Source organism: Chenopodium album, chromosome 21 (genome assembly GCF_948465745.1).
Source record: "Chenopodium album chromosome 21, dcCheAlbu1.1, whole genome shotgun sequence".
Lineage (NCBI taxonomy): Eukaryota > Viridiplantae > Streptophyta > Magnoliopsida > Caryophyllales > Amaranthaceae > Chenopodium > Chenopodium album.
Genome location: NC_137854.1, coordinates 34,358,285 through 34,385,206, shown reverse-complemented (window position 1 = coordinate 34,385,206; position 26,922 = coordinate 34,358,285). Strand labels below are relative to the sequence as shown.

Here is a 26,922-nt window from a genome sequence, read left to right as displayed (position 1 = left end):
AGGCCCTTAATTGAACCGAACTAAATTGTTTATGAGATAGGGAAATCAGGAACTGAACCGAACTGATTGGAACTGAACTGAACTGAACTGAACTAAAATTAAGCTGAAGAGAAAATTCGACTAGAAAAATATCTCATTCGGATTTCGATTTGCATGGACACAATAATTTAGCATAATTCAATTTTAAAATTAAACCCGACCTGACCTTACCAAACTCGACCCGCACATCCAAATTGACACCTATAAATCGTACTTAGTTGAATATTTATGGCTTTTAATTTTAACCTAATTATAACTAGTTCAATTGTTCGAAATTAACTTTTAATGTCTAGTACTTAGTACTTTTAATAGAACTCATTTTATTTGTAGCTCAATTATAACCTGTATTGAAATCGACCTAGTCAAACTGATTTGAGCTATGTAAAGAAGTGTTATTGTTCGATCATATTTGTTGTTTAAAGATTGTCTCATTTGTCATTTTAGTTAGTCCCATAAAGATTATTTTTATTCCTTATCTATAATAGACCCAACTATTTAACTCGATTACATAATGCACAAGTCATCATAGGGTAAAAAAGAAATGGAATGAATAAACAAGCAAAAGGGAGTAATAAGTTAATTTAAAATAGCTTAATCATAACTTGGACTGAATAGTCTTGAACCAAATGATTCATCATTTCAATATGATCTCACTCGTATATGATTTGAATGTGATCAAATCGCCTCCATTGTCACCTTTTATTCTATTAATGATCTAAGCCGCATTTTAAATGTAGGGGGGAAAATGAATCCATAAGTAAAACTTAAAACTTCGCCTTTACTAATAACTTTTAATGTTCATTTCCACCAAACAGATCAAGTTCACGTCCTACAAAATTGTGTTTCCTACGCAATTTAAATATACGATGCTAACTAAATGACCGCTTAAATTAGAAACTCAAAAGTATAATAGTGTGGAATCAATAGCCTAATTAAGATTTACCTAAACATAATTTATTTAATTAGGATCCCATGTGAGTAAATGAGTATGTAATGGAGGGTGCACAGTGTGCACCTAGGACAAAGATAGATAAAATGTGATTAAGAATTAGATTAAAAGAGTCTTTCACAGTTTTTAATGGTTAGAGAGGAGAGAGAAAGAGAGATGAGGTTGATTATTGCCATAATCAAAGCAATAAAGGTAGGGCATTGAAATCACAATCTTTAGGCCAAGGAAACTTGATTTTCAATTCATATACTGTACTAGTTCATATTTTTATTGATTTTGAGTATTTTTCACATTATCACATGATCCTTAATTGGAATATGATGGTGTTTTTACCCTTGATGAAAGAAAATTAACGGGTTGCTTCCAACTTAGTGGTAGTAATTATTGCCTATGTTTTATGTTTTGTTCAATGTTTGCGCACAAAACATTGACTAAGAATAGGCGTAGATTTTTGTTGTTTTTTTTTTTTACAGGATAGACTTTTGTTGTTTAATTAATGTGAAAGTAAATAAGTGTTTAATTATCATGCTATTTTACATGTAATTTTGTCAAATTAAACCCACTCACGAGTCTCCACGAATCTCTAAGAAGAATCACCTTGGTCATTTAAAACTACGTCAATAATCAACCCTAATCACATACAGTACATTTAAACACCAATGCAAGGCTTGCTTAAACAGGAATGTTTTTGAAAAATAAAAAAAGAAAGAAAATTTGCAACACTTCTATGTTTGGTAAAATTTACTAACAAATGACCTTACTTTATACTTTTATAGGGTGGATGAGAGTGAGACAAATGAGAGTTTAATTATCATATTATTTTGCATTATTTAAAACTACATAAATAATGAACCCCAATCACATACGAGTACATTTAAACACCATTAAACCAATACTTAGCCATCAAAGTGGGTTCCTCGAACACACTGTCCATGAGATCTTTTTAAGTCATGTTAATTAAATCATCTTGCAAGTAACCACCACCCCTCCTACTATCATTCAAAGCAATGGTAGATTGCTAGTTATCTAACAAGTTGTCATTCTGTATTGTTAATACCCAACAACTACAAAAGAAGAAAACTCTAGAATATGGATATGTGGGGAAGTTGAGAATGATCCATGCATGATGATTCATAAAGATAGTTACAGGGCAAGTGTGTGTGTCATATTTTATTACCAATTTTCACATCAAAGGGAACAAAGCTAGAGTTAAAATTGTATGGTATTTGCCAGTAAATGATACATACAAACAAGTAGTTACAAAAATGTGAACTCTTATGCATTATACAGTTAGGTCAGTTTTTTAAAAACCAAATAAAATTTGAATACACTTACAACCAATTACAATACATAGGTAATTAGAACTGCCGTATTGAGTCAAAAAAACTACCCTAAAATCAGCCTGATTTAACAAATAAGATAAAAGCCTTCGATTGTAGGGAAATGATTAGATTTGATTTGATTTGATTCATCGACTACAAAGAAATTACTCCTTGAGAGATGTAAACTTTTTCAATAAACCAAGGTTAGCTTAATTTTTACGATTATAACTTAATTGATGTCTTTTCATGCAAGTGTAATTTGTATTAATTGTTTGTTAAACAGTGTGCTTTTAGCATAAATGCAGTAGTTAGCAGCGGATCTTTCCTAAATAAATAGCAGGAGGAGGTTTCCTTGCAATGTCTCTGACACTGACCCAACACCTAATCCACTGCTTGATATCTGTGAGCTTTGTCTCTAAGTTCAAACCAAACAAATTAATTACAAATAATCATATTGTAATAATCATATTTTACAAGTAAGATGTCATTGCTAATTATTCCTCCATTGTACTTCCTTCATTTTTTAGAGTTTAACATTACTTTAAGATAAATCCAAATCATTTTTATTGAGTTTTGACCGAGGTATCGGCGATAAAGAGTTGTAAGTAATTTTCTTAGGAAAAAATTGATGAGTTTATTTTAATTTTTACAATGCTAGAACTTGAACTCCATGGGTTTAGCTTAGAGGTGATCATTAGGCGGGGCGGGCCAAAAAGCCCACTTCTCGGGCCGGGCCAAGTTTCGAGTCGGAATCTTTGTGCCCAAATCCGCCCATAATGGTCAGACCGTGCGGGCTATTCAGGTCATTTTCAGGTCGAGCCTAAAGAACAACTAAATTTGTATAAAAACACATTTCTAAACCAGTTTTCGGGCCGAAAAATTCTGGCCAAGACCCGCCTAAAATCGGATCAGGTCAGGTCGGGCTAACTTTGATCACCTCTAGTTTAACTAGTTCGATTTGAGTTGGAATTAACTTTGAACCAAACGAAGATTTTGAAATAAAGTACTTTCTATATGAAAAATTATTGAAATATCGACGTTAGATATGAAGTAATCATTTTGATATAGAAAATTGAGGCAACCCCCATTTATCTCCTAGATAAACTTAAATTTTCTCATATCTTAGTTTGTATTAAAAATAATACTCTCTCCGTTTTTAAATACTTGCTCTATTTCTCCATGCGCGGAGTTTTAGGAGAAATTGAAGAAAGTAAAAAAATATAGAGGTAATGGGGTTGGTGGAAGAATAAAAAATTGTAAAAAGCAAAAGTAGTGGAGAAATTGGAGAAGAGAGAATATAAAATTAATAAAATATGATATTTATTGGGTCCACTAGGTGAGAGAAATGAGTTAAATATTATAAAAGCTTACCAAATAAGGAAATGGAGCAAGTATTTAAAAACGGCCGAAAAAGAAAAGTGGAGCAAGTATTAAAAAACAGAGGGAGTAATAAAGTAAATTTTAATGCTCTGAAGCTTTAGGGTTCAGTCTGTCCAAGGTTAATTAACATTATTTCCTTGTCATGTTGTTCATGTCCAAGTACTCGAAAACATGATGTACTCACAATTCTCAGCATACGGGTGGCTCGGGTGCTCTCCATGCTGTGCTTTCACACCAATGCTTATGGAAATATACACGGAGTACTTCATGCACATGAAACTAAGACAAAGGAAAATGCATTTGACATTTTGATACTTGTCTCCAGTTATCATGATAAACCAGTGTACATGATAAACCATTATTCAATTAACACTACTCAGAAATGCCCTGTTTCGCCCTCCCATTTGGAAGCCGGAGGAAGACTCCATGGACAAATGTAACCAGTGTAAAACTATGACATTTTCATACTACAACGGACACATAAGAATGAGAATGGTTAACTAATCGCTCATCACCCACCCCCAAGAGCAGAAAGAGAGAATGTTTCCATGACATAAAAAATAAAATCTCTTTGTCTTTGACAATTCATGCATGCTCCAAAATAAAATGTTGCATTCTTCCAATATCTTTGACAATTTGTAAAGAAGTAAGCGTACTAATTAAGGGCCTGTTCTCATACGTTGAAATTCAGTTCAGTTCAATTCAGCTCCGCTCCTAATTTCCTTCTCTTATAAAATATTCAGTTCAGTTCAGTTCAGCTGAGTTCAGTCAATGAGAACAAACCTTAAGCTTGTACCTACCAAATCCAAAAGAACTTTTAAGTTGGGAGCAGAGTGCAGAACTCTTGGAAAACAGGTCCAACCCAATGATTCGTCGGTTAAACAGCCTTCTAACATCGTCAAATTAGAAAATGTGGGCCACGTATAACTGAGAGCAGATCCAAGAACCTTCACACAATAATTAAAAAAAAAAAAAAAATAGAAAAAGTAAAACTATGCATTCTCACAGTTCAATAGACATGAATGAGAATGGTTAACTAAATGATCAATCACCCACAAGTTTAGCAAAGGATATAGAGCACAGAGCAAAAAGCTTCTACAACAATTTTAAAAAACGAAATTAGCCATTCATGCATCCTCCAAAGCAAGATGTTGCATTCTTCAAGTTTTGAATATCTGTCGAGATGTTGTGATAATTCAACACAATACAATACAATACAATAAAACTCTTCGCAAGCGCTCTCAAATTAAGCGACTGTCTGTCAAGCACAACTCAGGTAGCAGCCATTTTGAATAACTCTCTCAACTGCAGCAACCATTGCAGATTAATAATAACACCTTACTAAACAATGAGCATATGTGCCCCATACACTGATCTTAGTGAGTGGAATATCAAAGAACTTTTACTCATAGAATTGAATATCACAAGTCCCTGAAGCGGTAGGACACATCAAAAACTTCTCCATCACTTCTTCGTCCAATCCACATCCACGAGAATCAATCATCATTTGCTCCAACACTCGAGCATTTTTTAACAAATACTCTACTGCTTGTACTTCATCATCTTTTCCTACTAACCATTTAACTCCAATTATCCGAAGATTATCTAACAAACAAAGAGGAACTTCATCTGGTGGAATCCACACGCATGGTTTACGTCCCTCAAGGTCAATATTCATCCTTCCCTGGAAGACTAAGAATTAACTTCATTTCACCTTTAAATATTAAAAAGGGCAATAGCAACAAGGATACTTACCAAATCCAAAACAAGAACTTTCAACTTGGGAGCAGAATGGAGAACTCTTGGGAAACAGGTCCAACCAAATGATTCATCGGTTAAGCACATTTTTAACATCGTCAAGTTAAAAAATATGGGCCAAGTATAGCTGAGAGCTGATCCTAGAACCTTCACAATTATTTTAAAAAAACAAAGTAAATACAATCAAACTTAATAACCAATGGTACCGACAATAATCATACTCTATTCATCTATTGCACATAACAAGTGGAGCAAAGTTTAGAATAGAGCTGAAATACTAGGTGCAAAAAAAATAAGTATGGAAAGAATCTTACAACTGTAGTGGGATAATTTAATATCATCAAATCCGTAGCAGCAATCCCGTTCAAAAGCTCAAGCAAGTTTTTTTTTGGGCTTAGGCAATAAACCTTCATACGTGATATCAACATGATGGACTTGTGATAGATTTTTCACCACAAATCGAGACGTCGAGTTATCCTCTATTTCCAGGTATTCAAGATTGGGTGTATCAATGGTAATATCATACTCACCACCTCTTTTATACTCAAGAAACAGGCTTAGTTTTTTAAGAGTGGGAATGCATATATCAATTTTTCGTACTTTCCCAAAATCTAGGAGGCCAGTCAGGGACAATTCTTCTAATATCGGACAGGAAGACAAAAGCTGATGCATTACCTTATCCTGATTAGGGAGTATAACATTAAAGCCAAGTGATTTAATATGAGGAAAACAAACTATTGACTCGGGTATGCGTATATCAAAACATGAATCTAGCTTAAGTGCTACCAATGTGCTGCAATGAAGAATGCATTCTGGCACGGGAGGTGCAGGTAAATCCGGAATCCATTTTTGAAAGTAGAGGAATAGCTTTTCAATTTTACAGCTAAGAGCAGCAGAAACCCACGCATTCATACGTGTTAAGCCTATTTCATCTGGACAGGAAAGATCAATTGAAAAAGAGTTAATAGATTTACAATTGTCAAGCACATGCTCCACAAGGTTTGCAAATCCACTGGGATTAGATTCACAACCCCGTAAGCAAATCCTATGAATGTCTTTCCAAAGATACTTCCACCTCGAAGACAAAATGCTAGTTCTAATTGCCTCATCCGTTGGAAGGAAAGAAATAATGTGTGCAATTATATGGTTTGGTAAATTACTAATTATGTCTAATTGTTCGTCTTGATTTTCCCTTTCCATCTCACTTTTCCTGCATAAAAGACTGCTTGTATATCAGCTCTAGACAGTGTTAAATACGACTCATCGAACTAAATGTTAAATAAACAATAATGCATCAACATGTTCAAATCCAGTCAAAATGCTCACAAATTAAACCATAATAAGAAGTATCAGTTCTTATTATTCAATCAGCAAAAAAGAGCTATAAATATCAGATGAATTTGCAAGAAATGAAACAAGTGAACATGTTAATTGAACCGAAAAAAATCAAATTGAATAATTTGATTGTATTAATTGTTCCCCAAATCAAAACCCTAACCATTATGAACTAATTTGCATGCATAAAACAAGTAGCAATAACATCAAAAACATAATTGGAAATATAATTGAAAGAAAAGAAAAAAAAATGAAGAATCTTACCTGGGTAATTGATGAATTTAGATGACTTTTACATGAATGAACTTTGAGGGTAATTCAGGAGTAAGAGTGAGATGTGCAAAAGCATTTCGAACCAAAAATATATTACGATTTCCCGGAATATCTAAAATTTAGAGGTATCAAAAGTTCAAAACTCAAAACCAGCCCAGCCCGAAATTTACCTGGTTTGGGCAGTTTTTTTCCGGCTATTTCAGCCTTTTTTTTTTTTTTTCTTTTTTAAATATATTTTATTATTATTATTTATTTTTAATTAATTAATATCAAAGTTTAATTTTCTTTCCCCTTTAATTAAAAGAACCGCTAACCGTGCGGTATTAATACACGAACTGCTATCATCGTTAGCGGTTCTTTACTTAACCAGAATTAAAACAATGTGACGAAGCTTTCGCTAATCCTACATGGACAATATGGTGGGAATAAGTTTTTATACCGACAAAAGTAGGAAATTATTTTACTTTTAATCATTGTTGTTGATCACTAATTAAAGAATTATATCTTAATCAATCTAATTTTCTTCCAAATAATCAATCTAATTGAAAACAAATATGAATGACAGTAGGAAATTTAATTGAGCAATACTAATCTTGTTAAACAATTAATAATAATTATATAAAAAAAAGGGTTTTTCTACATGGTACCCCTGAGTTATTGGCTTTTCTATATTGTACCCTTCTAAATCCAAAGTTTTATAAGGTGCCCTTGAGTTTTTCTACATGGTACCTTTGAATTGTAAAATAAATGACTCTAACTTAATTTGACTCAAACCAACATGATCTAAATGATCTATTTATCACTTCTATACTTATATTAGATGGAGGAATTACCAATCTTCATTATTCGCTATTTAGTGGAACTTTAGTATGATTGTTTGAGATGGAAGATAAAAATTTTTTTTTGCTCCTACTTAACTAAAAGAGCTTGTTTTAGAGGGGATTCAAGTTGTTAGTCCTTTTTTTTTTTTTTTAACATGCTAGTGGTGTCTTTGAGGGTGCTAAATAAGTCGTTTAGATGGTGTTGGTTTGAGTCAAATTAATTTAGAGTCATTTATTTTACTACTCAAGGGTATCATATAGAAAAATCCAAAAACTCAAGGGTATAATGTAAAATAAACTTATAACTCAAGGTCACCTTGTAGAAATTTGAATTTAGGAGAGTATAAAGTAGAAAACTCAAATACTCAAGGATACCATGTAAAAAAAACCCTTTAAAAAAATTACAAATTCATGGGAAAGGTTTTGAATCTTTAACCTCCTAGATGCACAAAAACCCCATACACCACTACAGCAGCACTAACAACATGAAACATATGTATAGAGTCTATGTTTTAAACAATTCATCCAAGTTAGGCGTATTTTACCCAAAACCCCATGTCTGCCCTTGATGGGTTCAGCTGAGTTCACCGAACCCAAATGGATCTGCCAGGTGCAGCGACAATTGCAGATTAAGAATAACACCTTACTTAATAACCAATGAACCTATGTGCCTCATTCACTGATTTCAGTGAGTGGAATCTTAAAGAGCATTTCTTCACAGAATTGAACATCACACGTCCCAGAAGCTGTTGGACACATCAATAACATCTCCATCTCTTCTTCGTCCAGTCTACGAGAATCCATCATCATTTGCTCTAACACTCGAGCATTTTTTAACAAATACTCTAATGCTTGTACTTCGTCATCGTTTCCTGCAAACCATTTAACTTCAATTATTCGGAGATTTTCTAACAAACAAAGAGGAACTTCATCTGGTTGAATCCACACGCATAGTTCACGTTCCTCAAGGTCACTATTCATCCTTCCCTGAAAGACTAAGAATTAGCTTCATTTCACCTTCAAATATTAAAAAGGGCAATAGCAACAAGTAAGGATACTCACCAAATCCAAAACAAGAACTTTCAACTTGGGAGCAGAATGGAGCACTCATGGGAAACAGGTCCAACCAAATAATTCATCGGTTATGCACATTTCTAACATCGTCAAGTTAAAAAATGTGGGCCAAGTATAGCTGAGAGCTGATCCGAGAACCTTCACACAATTATTTTAAAAAAAAACAAAGTAAATACAATCAAACTTAATAACCAATGGTACCAACAATAATCATACTTTATTCATCTATAGCACATAACAAGTGGAGCTAAGTTTAGAATAGAGCTGAAATACTAGGTGCAAAAAAAAAAGTATGGAAAGAATCTTACAGCTGTAGTGGAAAATTGTAATGTCATCAAATCTGTAGCAGCAAATCCGTTTAAAAGCTCAAGCAAATTTTTTTGAGCTTAGGCTTTGAACCTTTAACACCCATGGGTTCATACGTGATATCAACATGATGGACTTGTGATAGATTTTTCACCACAAATCTAGACAACGAGTTTTCATCTATTCTCAGGTATTCGAGATTGGGTGTATCAATGGCAATAACATACTCATCACCTCTTTTATTCTCAAGAACCAGGTTTAATTTTTTTTTAAGAGTGGGAATGCATATATCAATTTTTCGTACTTTTCCAAAATCTAGGAGGCCAGTCAGGGACAGTTCTTATATCGGACAGGAAGACAAAAGCTGATGCATAACCCTATCCTGATTAGGGAGCATAACTTCGAAACCAAGTGATCTGATATGAGGAAAACAAACTATTGACTCAGGTATGCGAGTATCAAAATATGTATCAAGCTTAAGCACTACCAACGTGCTGCAATTAAGAATGCATTCTGGCAGGATAGATGCGGGTAAATCCAGAAAAAATTGTCAAAAACAGAGGAGCAGCCTTTCAATTTTACAGCTAAGAGCAGTGGAAACCCATGCACTCACACGTGTTAAATCTATGTCATCTGGACAGGGAAGGTAAATTGAAAGAGACTTGATAGATTTACAATTTTCAAGCACATGCTCCACAAGGTTTGCGAATCCACCGGGATTAGATTCACGACCCCGTAAGCAAATACTATGAATATCTTTCCAAAGATACTTCCACCTCGAAGACAAAACGCTAGTTCTAATTGCCTCATCTATTGGAAGGGAAGAAATAATGTGTGCAATTATATGGTCCGGCAAATTACTAATTCTGTCTAATTGTTCGATTTGATTTTCCCTTTCCATCTCACCTTTCCTGCATAAAAGACTGCTTGTATATCAGCTCTAGTCACCAATAATAATCAATCGTATAATTACGATGTTAGAGATGTGAGATATCGGAAAATATTTCTCTTAACATACGACTCCTCGATTAAATGCTAAATGTTGAAAAAACAACAATCTATCAACAATTTAAAGTCCAATCAAAATTCTCACAAATTATCATCCAATCGGCAAAAAAAACTATAGATAGCAGATGAATTTGCAAGAAATGAAACTCAAAGGAAGTAATTATATTCCAACAATATGCTCAAAACAATATGACTTTGGAAACAACACAATCAGTTATCGGCAATCTATTACAATTCTCAGAACTCAGAAGTAGAAACATTTGAGTCTAATAATACTCGTATCAAGTGAAAAAAACATAAAATTGGTGTAAATTTCTTAGATAAATCATTTATTTTTGTCAAATATGAGTGCAGAAAATGCTGCCGTAAAATAGAAACAAAGGAAATTCAACGAAATTAACATGATAATTGAACTGGGAAAAATCAAATTGAAAACTTGATCGGATTGATTATTCACCAAATCAAAACCCTAACATTTTAGACTATATTTGCATGCATGAAACAAGTAGCAATAAATTCGAAAATACAATTGGAAATATAATTGACAGAAAAGAAGAAACAAAATGTAGATTCATACCTGGGTAATTGATGAATTTAGATGATTTTTACGTCAATGAACTTTGAAGGTGATACGGAGTACTTAACTACTGAGTTATAGGAAAGGTTGTTGAGAGTAAGAGAGTCCGAGAGTGGGAGTAAGCGAGTAACCGCCGAGTAATGTTGAGGCGTGGACCATACCAGGAATGGACCTATACTTACTCATATACAACTATACAAGTATTAATTTACAAGCTAAAGGAGGAGGGAAAAAAATAAATAAATAAATAACCTAGCCTCTCTTTCCTCTCTTCTCTCTAAAACACAAGCCTTTGTTGAATTTTAAAGGGCTTCCATCAATTTTTATCGGTGGAATGCCCTAATTGTTTGTTTTTGTGTGTTTTTTCTATTGTTTCAGGTTTATAATAATTCTTCCTATTCTAGGAAGAATATTTCTCCCTCAAAAGACAGGGTTTTTCTTCTCTCTTTTGAGGGAGCATTTGCTTTTTTATTTCATGGATTGTTGTAGAGTTGTTTCATGGGTAAAATTTTGTGCAGGATCGAAAAAGAGGTTAATATTTCGATTACAATCTAGCGAATCAGACGGAAATTTTCTCCATGGCTACAACAGATCGATAGACCCCCTCGCCGATAAAGGATGTAAATCACAGCGATATGAAAGAGGGTATGAAAAAAAAAGTACGATTTGCTTTTTTTTGTTAAAAAAAAATTACAAGCTAAGGAGTACGGAGTAATACTTTTTTTATAAAAAAATTAGTGATGGAAATGGATTGGGCCGGTAAGAAGGTTTAAACATGACACCAAAATGGTTCAACCCATCATGAACCAGTTACAAGTCCAACACAGCACAAGAGGCATGCTGGTGAGCCAGTCAAAATTTAACACGACTTCAGGCACGAGCACAACAAGTTGTCTCGCGCTTTGGCCAGCGTTTGTTTTACCAAAATACTTCATGTACATTTTTAGGTATTTAGGTGATCCGTTGGCACAACACACGGATTAAGTTAATTATGAGGTTCATTTGTGGAAGATTAGCACAAGCCCGATATACAAGACACGACTCTTTATTGTCCGTTCTAGGTACGGTCCTCTTAAGCATGAGACATGCTAGCGCAACACAATTAGTGTTTATCTTGGTTATTAAATTACTAAATAAAATAGAGGTATCAAAGTCAAAATTATTATGAAAACCCATTATTGACGGGCACAACCAATTCTTATGACTCAACTAGCTAGAAGCTCAAACAAACATTCTACCCGTTTTATGCACAATTTCTTCATGTCGTAATTAGCTTTCACAACGGGAAATTAATCTACGGCAACTCCCTTCTAGGATCGGTTCACGATGGAAAATTTTGTTATAAATGATCTTTTTTGACAGGTTTACGACGAGAATTCTCGTCGTTAATGGGATCTTATCTTGTAGTAACTCTCCAAAATAATGCGCCATTATCCAATTGTTGAAGTGACTAGATATGTACTTTGATCTGCAAAGATTAAAAATTTTAGCATGATTCAACACCGAAAGTAACCCAATTGAATAAGATCCAACCCTAACTGATGACTCGAATTAATACCTCTTAAGCATTTTAGTAAAAAAGAAATGCGCATAAATCCTTCTTACTTGAAGGATTTCTCTCATTATAGGATTTTTTTTTCTTTTCTTTTTTACTTTTTTTTAGACGAGAGAAGAACATTACGGAGTATAAAATTGTTAACCAACATTTTTTTCTTTCCAAAAAATACCTAAATTAGTGGTAGTATATACCCGTCAACCCTAGTCGATCCAAACTAATTCTATTGATTTTTTTTTAAAAAAAAAATTAAGTATTAAGTACTTGTTAAATCTAATATAATCAACATTTTATATAGTTTAATTAAAGTTATTTATGTGATTAAGGGTAAAATAAATAAATTACAAATAAATTATGAAAAATCTAAATTTAAGATGTATAGCAATGAAAATTAAATTATAACTAATTAGCAGCCAAAAAAAAGAACCTTCTATGAGAATGCAATAATGCAATACAATATACAATGTCATAGTTTCATAAACTCAACTGTGATCCTAACATCCTTTCTCACCTCTTAGGTGGCAAATTAAAATTCGAATCAATTTATGTACTGTGAGACAGTGTTAGCAACCTCATTATTAACAATGTACTATCATATCCCTTAAAAATAGTAGGTATTTTAAATATTGTCCTACTACGAAATAACACAAACACAAATTAATTAATACAAAATAATGGCTTTTTCTCAAAGAAGAGATGCAAAAGTTTTTTTTTTTTTTTTTTTTTTTTTGACAAGAGGAAACTAAATTAAAGATTACAAAGGGAAACCAAATTGCTCCTACACTTGTTGGCAATCAAATGAGCTCTCTCCACTTGTTCTCTTCCTACCTTCCAGATGGTACACTTCTTAAAAAAATTTCCCATTTTTTGGATATCTTTAACTGTCCATCTGAATTCTATATTACTCTGATTAGGGGCCTGCAAACTATGCACTAGAATCTCAGCATCAGTGTAGATCGTAATTGAATCATAATTTCTCTGTCGGGCCCAGGTCAGCGTTTTCTGACAAGCTAGGAACTCTGCCTGAGCCGCTGAGTTAGTCTTACCATATGATCCTCCCCCATCCTCATAAGTTGAGCCATCTTCAGAGAAACTCCACCCAAATCCTGCATTACCTGTTTGCTTTTTCCATGATCCATCTATCTCAATAATCACATCCTTATTCCTATCTCCTCCTATACCTCCTCCATAACCTAGTTCAATTCTCAGAAAACCTGGCGGGTGCCTTGCTTGTCTATCTCCGGGGTCTTCCTCTTCTTCACTAAATCGATCCTGAGACTGGAAAGTTGTTAACGATTTTATAGAGGACTCCACCTTCCTCTCAAAAGCTGGCAAATCCCCCGGTTCGAGCCTGAACACTCTTGCATTCCTCGTTACCCAAAGACTCCATAGGACGATAATGAAAATCTCTATACGCTTACTATCCAAACCATCCTTGCTATAAAAGAGCAGGATATAGTTACGAATCCATCTCCCTAACGGGATTGACTCGTCAAAGTCCGAGTAGATGCTCAAAGGGCATCCTCTCCAAGCCGCCTTGGCTAAAGGGCACAACCTAAACAAATGTTGGCCATCTTCCCTCGTGTCCTGACAAAGCTCGCACTCCTCATCTATGTCTACCCCTCTGTAGTGTAGGTTGGCCTTCAATGCTATTCCATTCCTTAATAGTTTCCACAGAAAAAGCTTCCACTGTGGAGGAATATTAAGTTTCCAAATTAGTCTTACATATTCAAAATCCCGATCCCAAAGGTCCTTCTCCTTTAACCCAAGAAGGAAGGCATATCCTGATTTAACCGTGTAAACCCCTGACTTGTGATTAGGCCAATATAAAAAATCTTCTCTCTCCTCTGATTGTGGAAGTTCCATTCCTAGTCACCTTCGTGCTGAAACCCACTCAAAACGCTCCCTTACTAAATTTGCATTCCATCTCCTCGGTTGCTGCAGTATCAAGTCCTTCACTTTCCAAGAACCCACCCCTGACAACACCCGATTTGACTTCAGAATAGGAGTATGACCTTCCGCCCATTTTCCGCTAGCTGCTCTGACCCGCTCTCCATTACCTATCTTCCACGCAAAACCTGCAATAAATTTGTTAGTAACATTCTGCACCCCTCTCCTCCCCCATGAGGCATTACCTCTCCCTTTCATCCTCCGCCCTCCAGTACAGATAGTACAATCATGACCAAGATCATAGGCTCTAGATAACAACAGTTGAGGATTACAGTGCATTCTATATGCCTGTTTAAACAAGAGAGCATCATTCAGCACCTCCATTGCTCTAATGCCCAAACCCCCCATCCCCTTTGGAAGCTGCAGCGTATCCTTTTTCACCCAATGTAACCCCTTCTGGCCCTCTGAAGCCCAAAAGAACCTAGCTATCAAGGAATCAATCCTATTTGTTACCGCAAGCGGTAACTTGAAACATTTCATAACATGAGCAGAGATTCCTACCAGAACCGTGTTTATCAAAACTAGCTTAGCCGACTGAGACAGTCTTAGGGACCCCCAATTAGTAATTTTCTTCGACACCTTATCAATCAAGTATTGGAAGGAAACTTTCTTCTTCCCACTTAAGTCTATAGGGGCCCCCAAGTGTCTATCCATACATGTAACACTGTTGACTTGTAGAATTCCCTTAAACAGGTTGACCCTCTCCGGAGCAGTGTTAGGGCTAAATTTGACAAAGGACTTTGCCAAATTTAATTGTTGGCCCGAGATGTTGCCAAATCTCTCAAAAAGCTGCACCATATTGTCACATGACCTTTCTGTTGCCTCGAAGAAGACCATTGCGTCATCCGCAAAGAAAAGGTGGTTAATCGAGGGTGATCTTCTACTTACTCTGATTCCCTTAAAAAGTTGCAAATCCTCACCGAGGCTCAACATCCGGGACAACACATCCATACAAAAGAGAAATAAAAAGGGGGATAACGGGTCCCCCTGTCTTAGACCACACTCCGGTTTGAAGCTTTCCGACACCTTATTATTAATTAAGGTCTTGAACGAAACCGTTGTAATACATTGTGAGATCCATTGAATCCACCTAGGTGGAAAACCATAGGCTTGTAGAACCTTTAAGAGGAAAAGCCAATTGACCCTATCATAAGCTTTCGACATATCCAGCTTCATAGCTGCTTTGGTGGATTGCCCTTTACTAGTATTGACCACATGTAGGAGCTCATGACTTAGGAGAATATTATCTTCCACATATCTTCCCGGCACAAACGCATTTTGATTATTCGTAATCAAAACCGGGAGATAATGTTTCATCCTATTAACCAGACACTTAGCAATACATTTGTAGATTGTATTGCATAGGCTAATTGGTCGCAATTGAGCTGCTGTCTCCGGAACATCCACTTTAGGAATCATCACCAGTATCGAAGCATTGAAACTTTTCAGTAAATAGCCTGTATTGAAAAAATGTTGAACCGCTTTGACCACAGAGTCCCCCACCGTTTCCCAATGAACATGGAAAAACTCCGCTATAAATCCATCCGGCCCTGGAGACTTAAGCCCATGGATGGAGAACATAGCCTTTTTAATTTCTCCATAAGAAAATTTTTTGACCAACTCCCCCTTTCCTTCCATTGATAATTGAGGGAGAGCCAGTTCCCTCAAAACCAGATCAATTTTCCCCCCTAGTCCATCACTATCCACCATGATCGGATTATAAACCTCCTTCAAAGACTTATGAATTAGAGCTTCAATGTTTTCCTGACCCATGACCCATTCATCATTTGCTTTTCTCAAAGTTATTATTTTCCTTCGTTTTTGCCGTTGCTTCACTCGACTATACATCATTGACGAAGGAACATCCCCCAGTTTAATCCACCTATCTTTCATCCTTTGCTGCCAATAAAGAAATTCAACCTTACAGATTGGGATCTTAGTGTTGATGGACTCAATAAAGGCGTCTCCCTCCCCAATCGAGCTAATAGCAGCTCCTTCTTCCATTAGCTCATTTGTAACTTTCTTCCAATTTACACCCCACACTTTCTTATTATTCAAACACCAATTTTTCAAAGCCTTACGCACTCCATCACTCCTCTTTACAAGTTGGAACATTTCTGATCCATTGAACGTTAGCCCCCACGCATTTTCAATTAATGCTTTGACATCCCTAAACCGCAAGCACCATTTTTCCAGTTGATAGGGCCTATTAGAGCGCCCTGTATTTGCAATCGTATCATACACAATTGCAGCATGGTCTGAAACTGTAATCGGTTCATTGACCACCCTCCCTTCCGGGAAGTCATTGAACCATTGAAGAGTAGAATAAGCACGGTCCAGCCGTTCCATTATCAACTCACCACCCCTTCTCTTATTAGTCCATGTGAACTGAGGCCTCGAGAAAGGCACTTCCACAAGGTTGCTTTGTAATCTCCAGTCAATAAAAACATCCCGACCTTGAATAGAACTAGAACCCCCAAGCTTATCACCTAAAAACTCTACTTGATTTAAGTCTCCCATAGGCAATTAGGGATGTTATAAGTTAAATTAAAGAGATGCAAAAGTTATTGTTGTATCTTACGTTCTTGTTAGTCTTGTTATTATACGTGCGGTTGTGGAAGTTCTTCATTTAGTTCAAGGCGTATGACACCCGACAGAAGCCCTTCGAACTCTCATGCCACCCCGACGATGCTAGGGTCTTCCAATTTTCGTACGAGCATTCGAACAAGCAATCCTAACCATGGAACAACAACAATGATAAAACCAAATTCCTCTGCTTATCAACAATCTGTTAAGCTAGTTTCGTTTGCTTTTGCTTTTTATACATTTTGGTTTTTGGTGGTATTAGAAGATCTACATAGTCACTTGCAAATTATTATAGATATTTTGTTATTATTATTTGTATATCTAACATACGCTTATGACTTATGATGTTAACTGGTAAATTTCCAATTATTATGTACATATAGTATTATAAACCATGGAGTATAATTCAAATGTATCATAATGATGCCTTAAAAATATTCAAAATTATTGTTGTGAATTTGTAATTTTACCTTTTAGTCTAGCTAATAGTTGGTAAAATAATTTCAGCTGATCGATTAGTTATATTGATTTTTTGACAGCCAATATTTAGCCTAGCTTACAGCTGATAAAACAAATACTCCATTTAAGATTATCCTCTTTTTTTTTTTTTTTTTTTTTTTTTTTTTTGATACAAAGATTATCCTCTTTCACTTCAAAGCTTTCTTTCTTTCTTTCTCTTTATCGAATTGAGCACAATACTGCCTATCGTTCAGAATTGTGATAGGATTGAATACTAGGCTTAAAGGAGGCAGTATTTATTATTATTATTATTATTATTATTATTATTATTATTATTATTATTATTATTATTATTACTTTTTTTTTTTTTCCGCTTTGAGCCTAAAATTTGTTATATTTTTTTTAATTACTGCTAATTATTGGTAATCAGATTGCTTTGAGAATGAAAGAGAACGAACATGATTTTATTTTTATTGTTTTCACATTTTTGCTTTAAACACAGAGAGAATGAACATAATCACTGCTGTCAGTTCTGACTTCTGAGAAGAGTAAACAGGAATGTCTTAAAGAATGTAGCAGGAGGCTTATAGATAATCTATTTCTCTCTGGAGTAAGATTTAAGCTGACTTAAATTTCTGAGGGGTTTTCCAGAGGCTACTCTGCCATCAGAAGGCTAACTCTAATACCTTCAAGGCGTATGCAGCCATCTGGTGCAGGTTTGTACTACTCACAAGCATTACTCTTTTATTTTTCTTTAATTCAAACAAAGAAACAATATGCAGTACATAACTATCATTAAATGACATCAGAATTCTGTGACAGACACCTCCGGCGTACAATTTGCAATCTCTTTACAGTAAATTCCAGCGGATGAACACAGATTAGAGACTTAAAAACTGGTCACTGACTCACTGTTTCTTCAATGTAAACAAGTAGCACATTTTAGTTCTGAATTGCGCAGGTGTGAACATTCATACCACAAACTATTTAGGTTCAAAAAGAAGCTCGAAGTTTCACGGGAAAAGAAGTGGGGGTGCTTTTGTAGAGGCATTCATGCTCCAGGGCAGAAAAAACAAGAGAAAGCATAAAATGAACCATAATGTTTTATCTCAAAAACTACATTGTCCAAACAGCTTTCAAAGTCATCAGACATAGAGGAACATTGACAGTATACCAACACGGCAACACCAACTAGCATTGCATGATAAAGAATTCTAATTTCAATTAGTATCAACTACAAGAATCAGTTTCTCACAAGATAAATGACAAAATATACCTATCTTCAAGACTAGGAAAAAGAAAAGGAAAGAAAAAAGGCTGGGAAAAATGGAGCATTTGACCTGCTCAGCTTTTAACTCCACAGGCATGAAACTCGTACATGATAGCCAGAAGGATTGATAGAAAAGTTAATAAAATTGCACCTTTCTGAAAGTTGAGCAACCACGTGTAATGATTTGCCAAGCACCATTTGTCAAAATCTGGAGCTGAAGCTATTCGATGAAAATGTGTAGAGCTCTAAGTTTTCAAGGTTACCTCTAAAATTAACCATAAAAATTATCTCCAACTGGCTGAAGCCTTTGAATTTGAATTGCTCCGAGAATCCTTTAGGCTCTAACCAACAGTGGAAATCAAATGATCAGGGCAAAGTTCTAATTTGCTGATAATATCATTTTATGGACAAAAGAAGCAGTGCAGGCTTACCAGTCGCTTAAAGGATGTTTTAGTCCCAACTTTCTTTATCTTCTCTGGATCTGATTTGGCACGATCAAGTGCCTGAGACACGAAAGATAGATCCTTTGGATGTTACTATGCATACGGGAGAGAGAAACTAAACATAACTGATTACTTTTGTTAGCTGTTGTCTAAAAAGAACCAAAATAATTACAGAATAAGTATACATCTTTACAACAGAGTCTACTCATTTTCTCCCCCTCTGTTCTGGGTAATTTATGAGCACTGCACCTGCAGAAGCAAGGGTGCAAGCATCAAGGCCATCAACTCCTTTTTGTCTTTTGTGTCTCAATATAGGTGCCAACATGCCAGAGAAACCACTCAGCAATATGCAAAGCTAGTATGCTAATACCAATATTCTACCCTGTGTACTCATACTCTTCATAATACCTAAAAACCCTGTCAGATTCTCAACACTCCAACATCACTACGGACTGTCGAGCACATCAATAGTCCATGTTAGAACAATGTTAATACTTTCTTCGTTTTAATTAACCACAGTTTGACTTTCACACTTGTCAACATATTAAATTCTCTTAGTAAAAACTATAAAGTTTTAACAAGCTGATATTCTAAAAATATACATTGTGACTAATCCAATAGCATTACATAATTACATGTATTTTTTATATGATAGTAAAATATGGTCAAAGGTAAGGCAAGTCAGACACACATTGTTTTCTGATATGATTTTTCAAGTCCTGGTAATATCAACATCTTTGTACACCATATCCAGCTTAATACATAAAACTTAGCAAAGAAGATGCAGAGGCATGGAATTAATATAATTGCCTATATATTCCAACAGAATCCAGTATCAACTGGGAATGACTCCTCATACTATAAAATTTAAGTCAAATACCATCCTACCACGATGACTTGAGGAGATAAGTGGGACTACCAGAGTAAAAGGAGAGCTACATAGAAAGGATACCTCAATCAAAGATTCCACGCGACGCCTCATTCGAGTATGCATGAATCCTTCAGAGCACTGGTGCCAGAAATGTGAGATACAGTAAGATGCAAGTCAAGGCATTCCAAGACAAATCATTTATAATAAACTAAAACAAAAGAAAAGTCACGTGAGATATGGAGACTGGTAAAAGAACATTAAACCAAATATGAAATTTGTCCAACTTGGTTGTTGGATCAGTTATTTTGACATCAGTAAGACAATCACACAGCTATATAGTATTCCCACATCATTGGTTTATGCATGTATGCATCACATTACAGTATTCAGGCTTGAAAATGATATTTCTTAGTTGCAACTTTTTATAGGGAGTAACACATTTGTTAGACTGAGTTCATGCACAAGACAGTACAGGGCTTCTCAAATGTATCCTAGTGCTGCCGCTGAGATGATGACTACTACTGTTGGTAACTACAAACTTGAAAATTTCCATTAAAATACAGCAAAGTAGTGAAAACTAGGGGCATAAAAGAAGATAAAGTTGGACTTGAGGAACTGAGGAACATTACCTTGACATGGTAACTAACATATGCATGAAAGGTTGACAAAAGCCAAACAGTTTTATCTATCTTCTTGCTGTCGACATGGCGTGGGAAAATGACTGAGAATTAATAAGATATTAATACAGTTAGATATAATACAAGTATAAGAGTGAAAGGACACATGTTATGAAGCTAATGTGGACATTACCAAAAGAAACAAAGCCAGCATTTGCAGATAGTGCTTCTGCAGGCACTCCTGCAAGTTCTTCGGGTGGTGAAGGTGACCATTGACATGAAGGAGCATTATTAAGTCCAGCACTAGCACTACGACGTGTTTCAACAAATTCCTGAACAAGATCAAAGAGTATCAAACAAGAACGTCAAGAGATTCCAATCACTATGGCAATATTGTAGTAAACCATGACGTCTCCAACACCATGTATATTGCAGCATATAGTCTCAAATACTCAATCAAATAATTGTGCACACTTGACAGAAACTAATCATAACATACCTGCAGAAAAGAAGTGGCCAGACATGTATCTGTGGAATCTTTAAATCTCATAGGATATATGACCGTCACTTTTTCAGTCTGCCACAAGAAAATGTCTAATTGAAGTTACATTTAGAAATTCAGTAACAGGACTACAAATGAAAATTTAGCCACTCACATTATTTGGGTGTGCAGACTAAACCGAACAGCCCAAAATCAAACTTTTGCTAAAAATATTGAAATAAAACTCAAACCTGAGGAATAAGAAAGAATGCTTCATTAGGCCGATGCACTAGAGCAACTAATTGATCCATATCAGGAGCAAGTGATCTTGAAGCAAGATGTTTTAAGATCACCCTTAAAGGTGCACCAAGCACCACTTCCCTAACAGAGGCAACCTTCATCAACAGAGCCTGTCTAGTTTCTGAAAATGACAAGCAGAATACTGTCACAAGAGTGTCACTGAGAAGATGGCAGAAAGATAAAATCATTCCAGATGGACTTGGAAGGCAAAACGAGTTTCAGCCAAGTCATTGATGGTAAATGTCCACAGTTGACTGAATTTTGAATAATATCTTACATTTGAAGTCGAGACCAAAGCATGTTAAAACAATTATTCTATTTCATGACGGTGTTCATTGTTCTGTATATTTGTGCAAGCAGGATATCATTTTCATTGCTATAGACCAAACACACATATCCTACATTTCTCTCCCCCCCCCCCCCCGACCTGTCCTCTCTCATCTTCCCAACCAAAAGTGCTAGTAAAATGAAATTAACATTAATTTTTCAGTCCAGATCCATATATTATGCATGCAATTACTTCTTAATCGAAACAATACATGCACATCCCAAAGACACACATATATACAAGTATGGTAAAACATCGCACATCAAAAAAAATTAGGCTTTGCAATTCTGTTCATGGTACAGTCTTGCATAAAAAACAATTTCTAATTTCTAATAGCTGTTTCCTCTAAACCATAGTCTATTACAGCCACGTTATATAAGCTGATTAGGAAAAGAACAGAAACAGTGTCCTCTATCTCTCCTAAGAAGCCTCTAGGATTGTAAAACTCTAGCATAAAAGTAAATACGAAGGGGCACACTATCCAACCTAGAGGGGTACTTCCTCCCTAAATGTAATCTAAGTTGCTGTGAGATTTGAGAACCTTAATCAAGAAATATGGGATGTGACATTTGAGTAATGTATATAAATACAATAAAAAATGTTTCTTTCTAAACTTTCTGTACATTACCAACTCCTTGGGACTAAGAGACTTTATATGGAGTTAAAAAGCAGCTAAGCAGCTTCCTGATAGCAATTGATGCACTTTGAGGAAATAAGTAAAGAAATCATAATCTAAATTATGCAGGTCAATACGCAAAAGATATTTTGACAGTGAATTCACTGAAATGTAAGAGACCATATGATTCAGCTAGTCACAGCAAAGATCATAATGACCTTAGAAAGAAGAACTCGTAAGACCTTCATCAGGAGAAAGCTTTGAGAAATTCAGCCTCAGTGTGAGATTAAATCCATCTTTTGGAGGGTCAAGCATTTTCACCACTGTTCCATATGCAGCTTTTATAGCTTCTATAGCTCCACTAGGCAGTCCTCCAGCAAACATTGCTCCAGGAGGTGGTGTTGGTAATGATACTGACAACAACAAGATGAGTGGATTTTTCATAGAAGTCTGCAAAGACAACACAGATAATATAGTAAAACAGGAAGCATAAATAATCCATAATTTCTCGTCACTAACTGGTATTTTGGTAAACAAGACAGTTCACTATAGACAGATAATATGATACAGTACTAGTCTATGTATGATATGTTTTCTATCTAAACATGTAAGGCCTTAAAGTAATAAACTGTAATGAAAGACCAAAATATACCTGGACGTTGAATCGCACATCATCAAACTCAATCCATTGGCAATCCAGTTCAACACCTTTATCAAGACTGTAGAGCACCACAGTAGATATTAGACAGCATGAAGACAAAACAGTACAGAAAGAGTCATAAAGTTTAAAGTTCAAATTACATTGAAAACATATGCTTCCTCTGTTCTATTAATATTGCAACAATAGACTTTTTGCACTATTCATCACTCTTATTTGACCATATAATATGATTTATATGTTAAGCAAAGTATAGTCATGTGGGATCTTGTTAGATTCGTCTCTTTCACAACATCAACTTTTTATAATTTTTACTCTTACACAATTATAGATATTTAACATATAAAATGAGGTAATTTCATCCTTGTTGCATTACTATTGGAACGGAGGAAGTATTAGGTTTACCCCCTGCTTCACCCTTCCCATGTCCAGCCGTAATATAAGAATTGCAGCAACCAGTTAGTTCACAAGAAGACCACTAGTGTTCTCAAAACTTAAGGGCATTGGTAAAATATGATTGAGCATACAAGGGCATGGTACTAAATCTCGGCTAAACCATCCAGTCCAATTGGTTCTGAAATCGTTATCGTGATTACGACTGCATCTGCATCCGAGATTTTAACCATGTCCAAGGGCACAATCAGCTATCTTGTACAATTCCTAATGTTCTGGTCTAATTTCACCCTCTCATATCCAGGGTTTCAAACACCAGATGTCCATATCATAATTTCCATAAGGTTACAAAAAAGTAAGCATTTACAATTTGGATCTCATGAAACAAATAATTGTGATACGTTCAGAGAATAATATAGGATCCCATATTTGTCTAGTAAAACCAAAAATTGCTGAAGATTCAAAACATAAAGTGTATGATCTTAAAATCAAGGAAGAGCAATGACAACTTACTTTTGAAGGCGATTTGTGAGGAGTTGGAGAAGATACTTTGAATGGGATTGCAGGAGTATCATTTGATTACAACCACTGCCAATCTGTACTCTGTAGCTCCCTCAAAAGCAAAGATAGTGGACCAAAAGAGGACAAGCTTGCAAAATTTGGCTTCAATAGCCTAATCCTCTCCTAACAAGCAAACTTATTTATGCTTGTCACCACTACTTTGTAGGTTAAATTATCAAATTTTACGGCCTATAAAAATTAAAAAAGTTTGCAAAGGTCAGTATAACTCCAATATTATGGGTATAGTAATAATATTTAATCTAATAGCATATCATAATATATACACATACCACAACAATTGTTGGCAAAATTTAAGCGTGGCATTTACAATTGTCTAAATTGAATTTCTGTAGTGCTACTTAACTTTTCTGTGCCCAAACCAAGCTCATACCACAGCCATTATAGAATTCTATCAGAAGCATAATTTTTTTCACCACCATCTATATAAAACTTCTATAAATCCTGTAATAAAAAGGTTAACAATGGTATTTAATCTCGGCCGCATTACTATCCCATATTGCCCACAACAGTGGTTGCATCTGAGATTTAAACCAATGGTCCTAATTAGTAGTACTGTCAAATGCTGCCAAATAATGACAATAAAGCAACACTTCCATCTAATTGAGATTTAGGAATTTACACAGCCAATGTAGATGCTCTTAGTAACATACATAAAAGACCCAAAAATCAAGGCAAGAAAATAATCCCAAAATTTCTTTCAGCTGAATCAAGAGTGTATTCTAATTAATACGGAGTACAAATTTGACTTTGCCACTCTCGAATACTAAACTTGAAATGGAACCTCAACCTGATAAGAGCGCTTCATCCGTTCATCGTCATGTTTGACCTCTCACTTAAATAGTTAAATCACACTTTCAGATAAAGTTTCTGCTTGGCAAAGCTAAAGCTCCCCTAAATTCAATTTTTCCAAATAGAATCACAACCATTCCTTCAAATGTAATGCTTGTTCCATAACAAACAATTATAAACAGCCAATTTCAAGAGATATAAATGATGATTATCAGAATTCACATCCCCATTTACAATTTTTGAGCCCAAGTATATTAATTATAATTCTTTCACAATTCAGATAAAAACATACTAGAAAACTCAATGTGAATCCCACAATCTATCCAATCATCTAAAAGTCTAAATTCAAGAACCTTAATTTCTGAAGTGCATCGCAATTCTGCTGCATAAATTGGTCAAAAATTGAAAACCCTAACACGCAAAAATTCTATCGATTAGGCCAAATCAGCATAGTACATTTATCCCCAATTAACTTTCGAAATCAACCAGAAACCATGCAAGCAACAGGTCTAATGATCAAGGAAGCGTAATTGAAAATGGAATCAATAAACAAGAACATCACAATTTTATTTTCTTATTAAAAAAAAATTAAGGATTGTAATGATTAATGAACAGAAAAAACAAAGAGCTTACCTTGGGAGAAGCAGAGAGGTTGTGAGAACGAGATACGATGTAGTAGAGAAATGATGAGGTATAACTCGTATGAGCAGAGAATTAGAGATGGAAATGGGTCGGGTCAACAAAAGGTTTCGTTTAGCACAACATGAAAATAACTCGATCTAGCACGAGTCTGTGAGCCAGGCATGAGCCGCAAGACACAATAGTAGACCTGTTCAATAGGCTTAGATCCGCGCCAGACCGGCCAAAATTAAATGGGCCAAGTCGGGATCTGGAACAAGCTGAACTGGGTTATTAGGCCCAAGTGCCCAATCTGACCCGACCCATTGGAACTTTTTTTTTTTTTTTAAACCTGACCCATTGAAACTTTGAAAGCAAAGTTATAAAAGAAACTTTGAATCTATTAATGGGTCTTTAAAGAACCTTATAAAGGGTATTATATAGCCAAAACGTTAATAAGTTAAAAGTGTTTTCACTAAACACGAGCGCTGAATTTGCAACTAAAGCAACCAAACTTGGCAACTAAGGGCCTGTTCTGATTTACCGAGGGTCTGTTCTCTTCAAATTATTTTCATTTCAAGTCAGGTCCTAATATCCACCTCTCATAAAATATTCAGTTCAGTCAATTAAAACAGGTCCTGAACTGAACTGAATATTTTATGAGATGAGTATATTAGGAAGTGAACTAGACTAATCTGATTGGAATTTGGGATTGAATTTTCTATCATATTGGGATTGGTCATGAACTCCTGAATTTTCCATTTTATTGGTCTGAATTTAGGATATTGGTAAGCGTGGCATATAATCAGACATGATCCACACAGGCTGTTCCATTTGTTAGGCTCATATAATGTTGGATTTATCGATTCATCCAAGGTGGGCTTTGGGTCCTTTTTGAGCCAGGCCTGAGGTTCGAATTAAAAATGCAGTTTGTGCTGCCCAAATCCACATTTTTTTGGTTCGGGCTAGCAAACCGGGCCACAAATGATCACCTCTAGTCCTCGAAAGTAATTAATTATTGTTTTATTTTTTGTTTAAGTTTTTTCACGCAATCAACAAATTTGGTTTAATGAAAAATAAAATTAGAATCAATTATATATGTTAATTGAGAAAGTATTGTGACAGTTTGGACTGATGGTGAGACGAATATAAGTTTTTGGACATCATATAGGTTTTTGAAAATAAGTTATTAGATGTATCAACTTCTGAAATTTATTTTTTTGAGTGTGTGAAACGAACTCATCCGATATTTGTGATTATGAATTGTTAGGTTGCTTGATAAAATATATTAATAAAGTGGTCTAAATTAATTGTAACCTTTACATAATTGCATGTTAGAGGCTGTGATTTTTTTTATTTAATTTGTTGGAGTCTTGGTAACACCTAGACAACCTACTATGTATTGGTATTGAGATTTTGTCATGCAACTCGTCAAATGATGTACAAGTACAATTTAATTACCATCCAAAATTTAAGTTGAGAGAGGTATGTAAATATTTTAAGGTAAGAATATTACTAGAGTACTAGACCAACACTTAGAAATGAGGAGATAATAAGATAATTT

The 26,922-nt window shown here is 35.1% G+C and overlaps 3 protein-coding genes across 4 annotated transcripts; all 3 read right to left on the bottom strand.

The window, feature by feature from the left end:
* Positions 1-4,360: 4,360 nt before the first annotated feature.
* Positions 4,361-6,634, bottom strand: LOC145602853 (putative FBD-associated F-box protein At1g55030). The gene is made up of 3 exons (XM_081659007.1): positions 5,763-6,634; positions 5,446-5,595; positions 4,361-5,374 (listed from the first exon to the last, which is right to left on the bottom strand). Exons 1-3 carry the CDS (start codon positions 5,874-5,876, stop codon positions 5,093-5,095), a joined length of 546 nt encoding a protein of 181 aa, XP_081515133.1. The 5' UTR covers positions 5,877-6,634; the 3' UTR covers positions 4,361-5,092.
* Positions 6,635-13,144: 6,510 nt separating this feature from the next.
* On the bottom strand, positions 13,145-14,263 carry LOC145600705 (uncharacterized). Its single transcript, XM_081656584.1, has one exon. The coding sequence runs from the start codon at positions 14,261-14,263 to the stop codon at positions 13,145-13,147; it is 1,119 nt and encodes a 372-aa protein (XP_081512710.1).
* A 4,196-nt stretch (positions 14,264-18,459) lies between these two features.
* On the bottom strand, positions 18,460-25,443 carry LOC145601506 (actin-related protein 2/3 complex subunit 2A-like). 2 transcript variants are annotated; one of them, XM_081657536.1, is made up of 12 exons: positions 25,374-25,443; positions 23,883-24,119; positions 22,971-23,037; positions 22,561-22,768; positions 21,326-21,495; positions 21,093-21,170; positions 20,787-20,925; positions 20,606-20,697; positions 20,058-20,114; positions 19,094-19,165; positions 18,926-19,003; positions 18,460-18,817 (listed from the first exon to the last, which is right to left on the bottom strand). In XM_081657536.1, exons 2-11 carry the CDS (start codon positions 23,942-23,944, stop codon positions 18,947-18,949), a joined length of 1,002 nt encoding a protein of 333 aa, XP_081513662.1. In that variant the 5' UTR covers positions 23,945-24,119; positions 25,374-25,443; the 3' UTR covers positions 18,460-18,817; positions 18,926-18,946. The 2 variants fall into 2 exon arrangements, with proteins under 2 accessions (XP_081513662.1, XP_081513661.1); XM_081657535.1 differs by having other exon boundaries at positions 18,463-19,003.
* Between the last annotated feature and the right edge of the window lie 1,479 nt (positions 25,444-26,922).

Excerpts from the sequence above, each read along its gene's own strand:
- LOC145602853 (XM_081659007.1), bottom strand. The coding sequence starts at position 5,876 with ATGTTGATATCACGTATGAAGGTTTATTGCCTAAGCCCAAAAAAAAAC. Across the intron at positions 5,596-5,762 it reads TAAATTATCCCACTACAGTT|GTTCTAGGATCAGCTCTCAG; the intron begins GTAAGATTCTTT and ends ATAATTGTGAAG. Across the intron at positions 5,375-5,445 it reads AAGTTCTTGTTTTGGATTTG|GGAAGGATGAATATTGACCT; the intron begins GTAAGTATCCTT and ends TTAGTCTTCCAG.
- LOC145600705 (XM_081656584.1), bottom strand. The coding sequence starts at position 14,263 with ATGGAACTTCCACAATCAGAGGAGAGAGAAGATTTTTTATATTGGCCT.
- LOC145601506 (XM_081657536.1), bottom strand. The coding sequence starts at position 23,944 with ATGATACTCCTGCAATCCCATTCAAAGTATCTTCTCCAACTCCTCACA. Across the intron at positions 22,769-22,970 it reads ATGTGCGATTCAACGTCCAG|ACTTCTATGAAAAATCCACT; the intron begins GTATATTTTGGT and ends TTGTCTTTGCAG. Across the intron at positions 21,171-21,325 it reads CATTCTTTCTTATTCCTCAG|ACTGAAAAAGTGACGGTCAT; the intron begins GTTTGAGTTTTA and ends TTCTTGTGGCAG.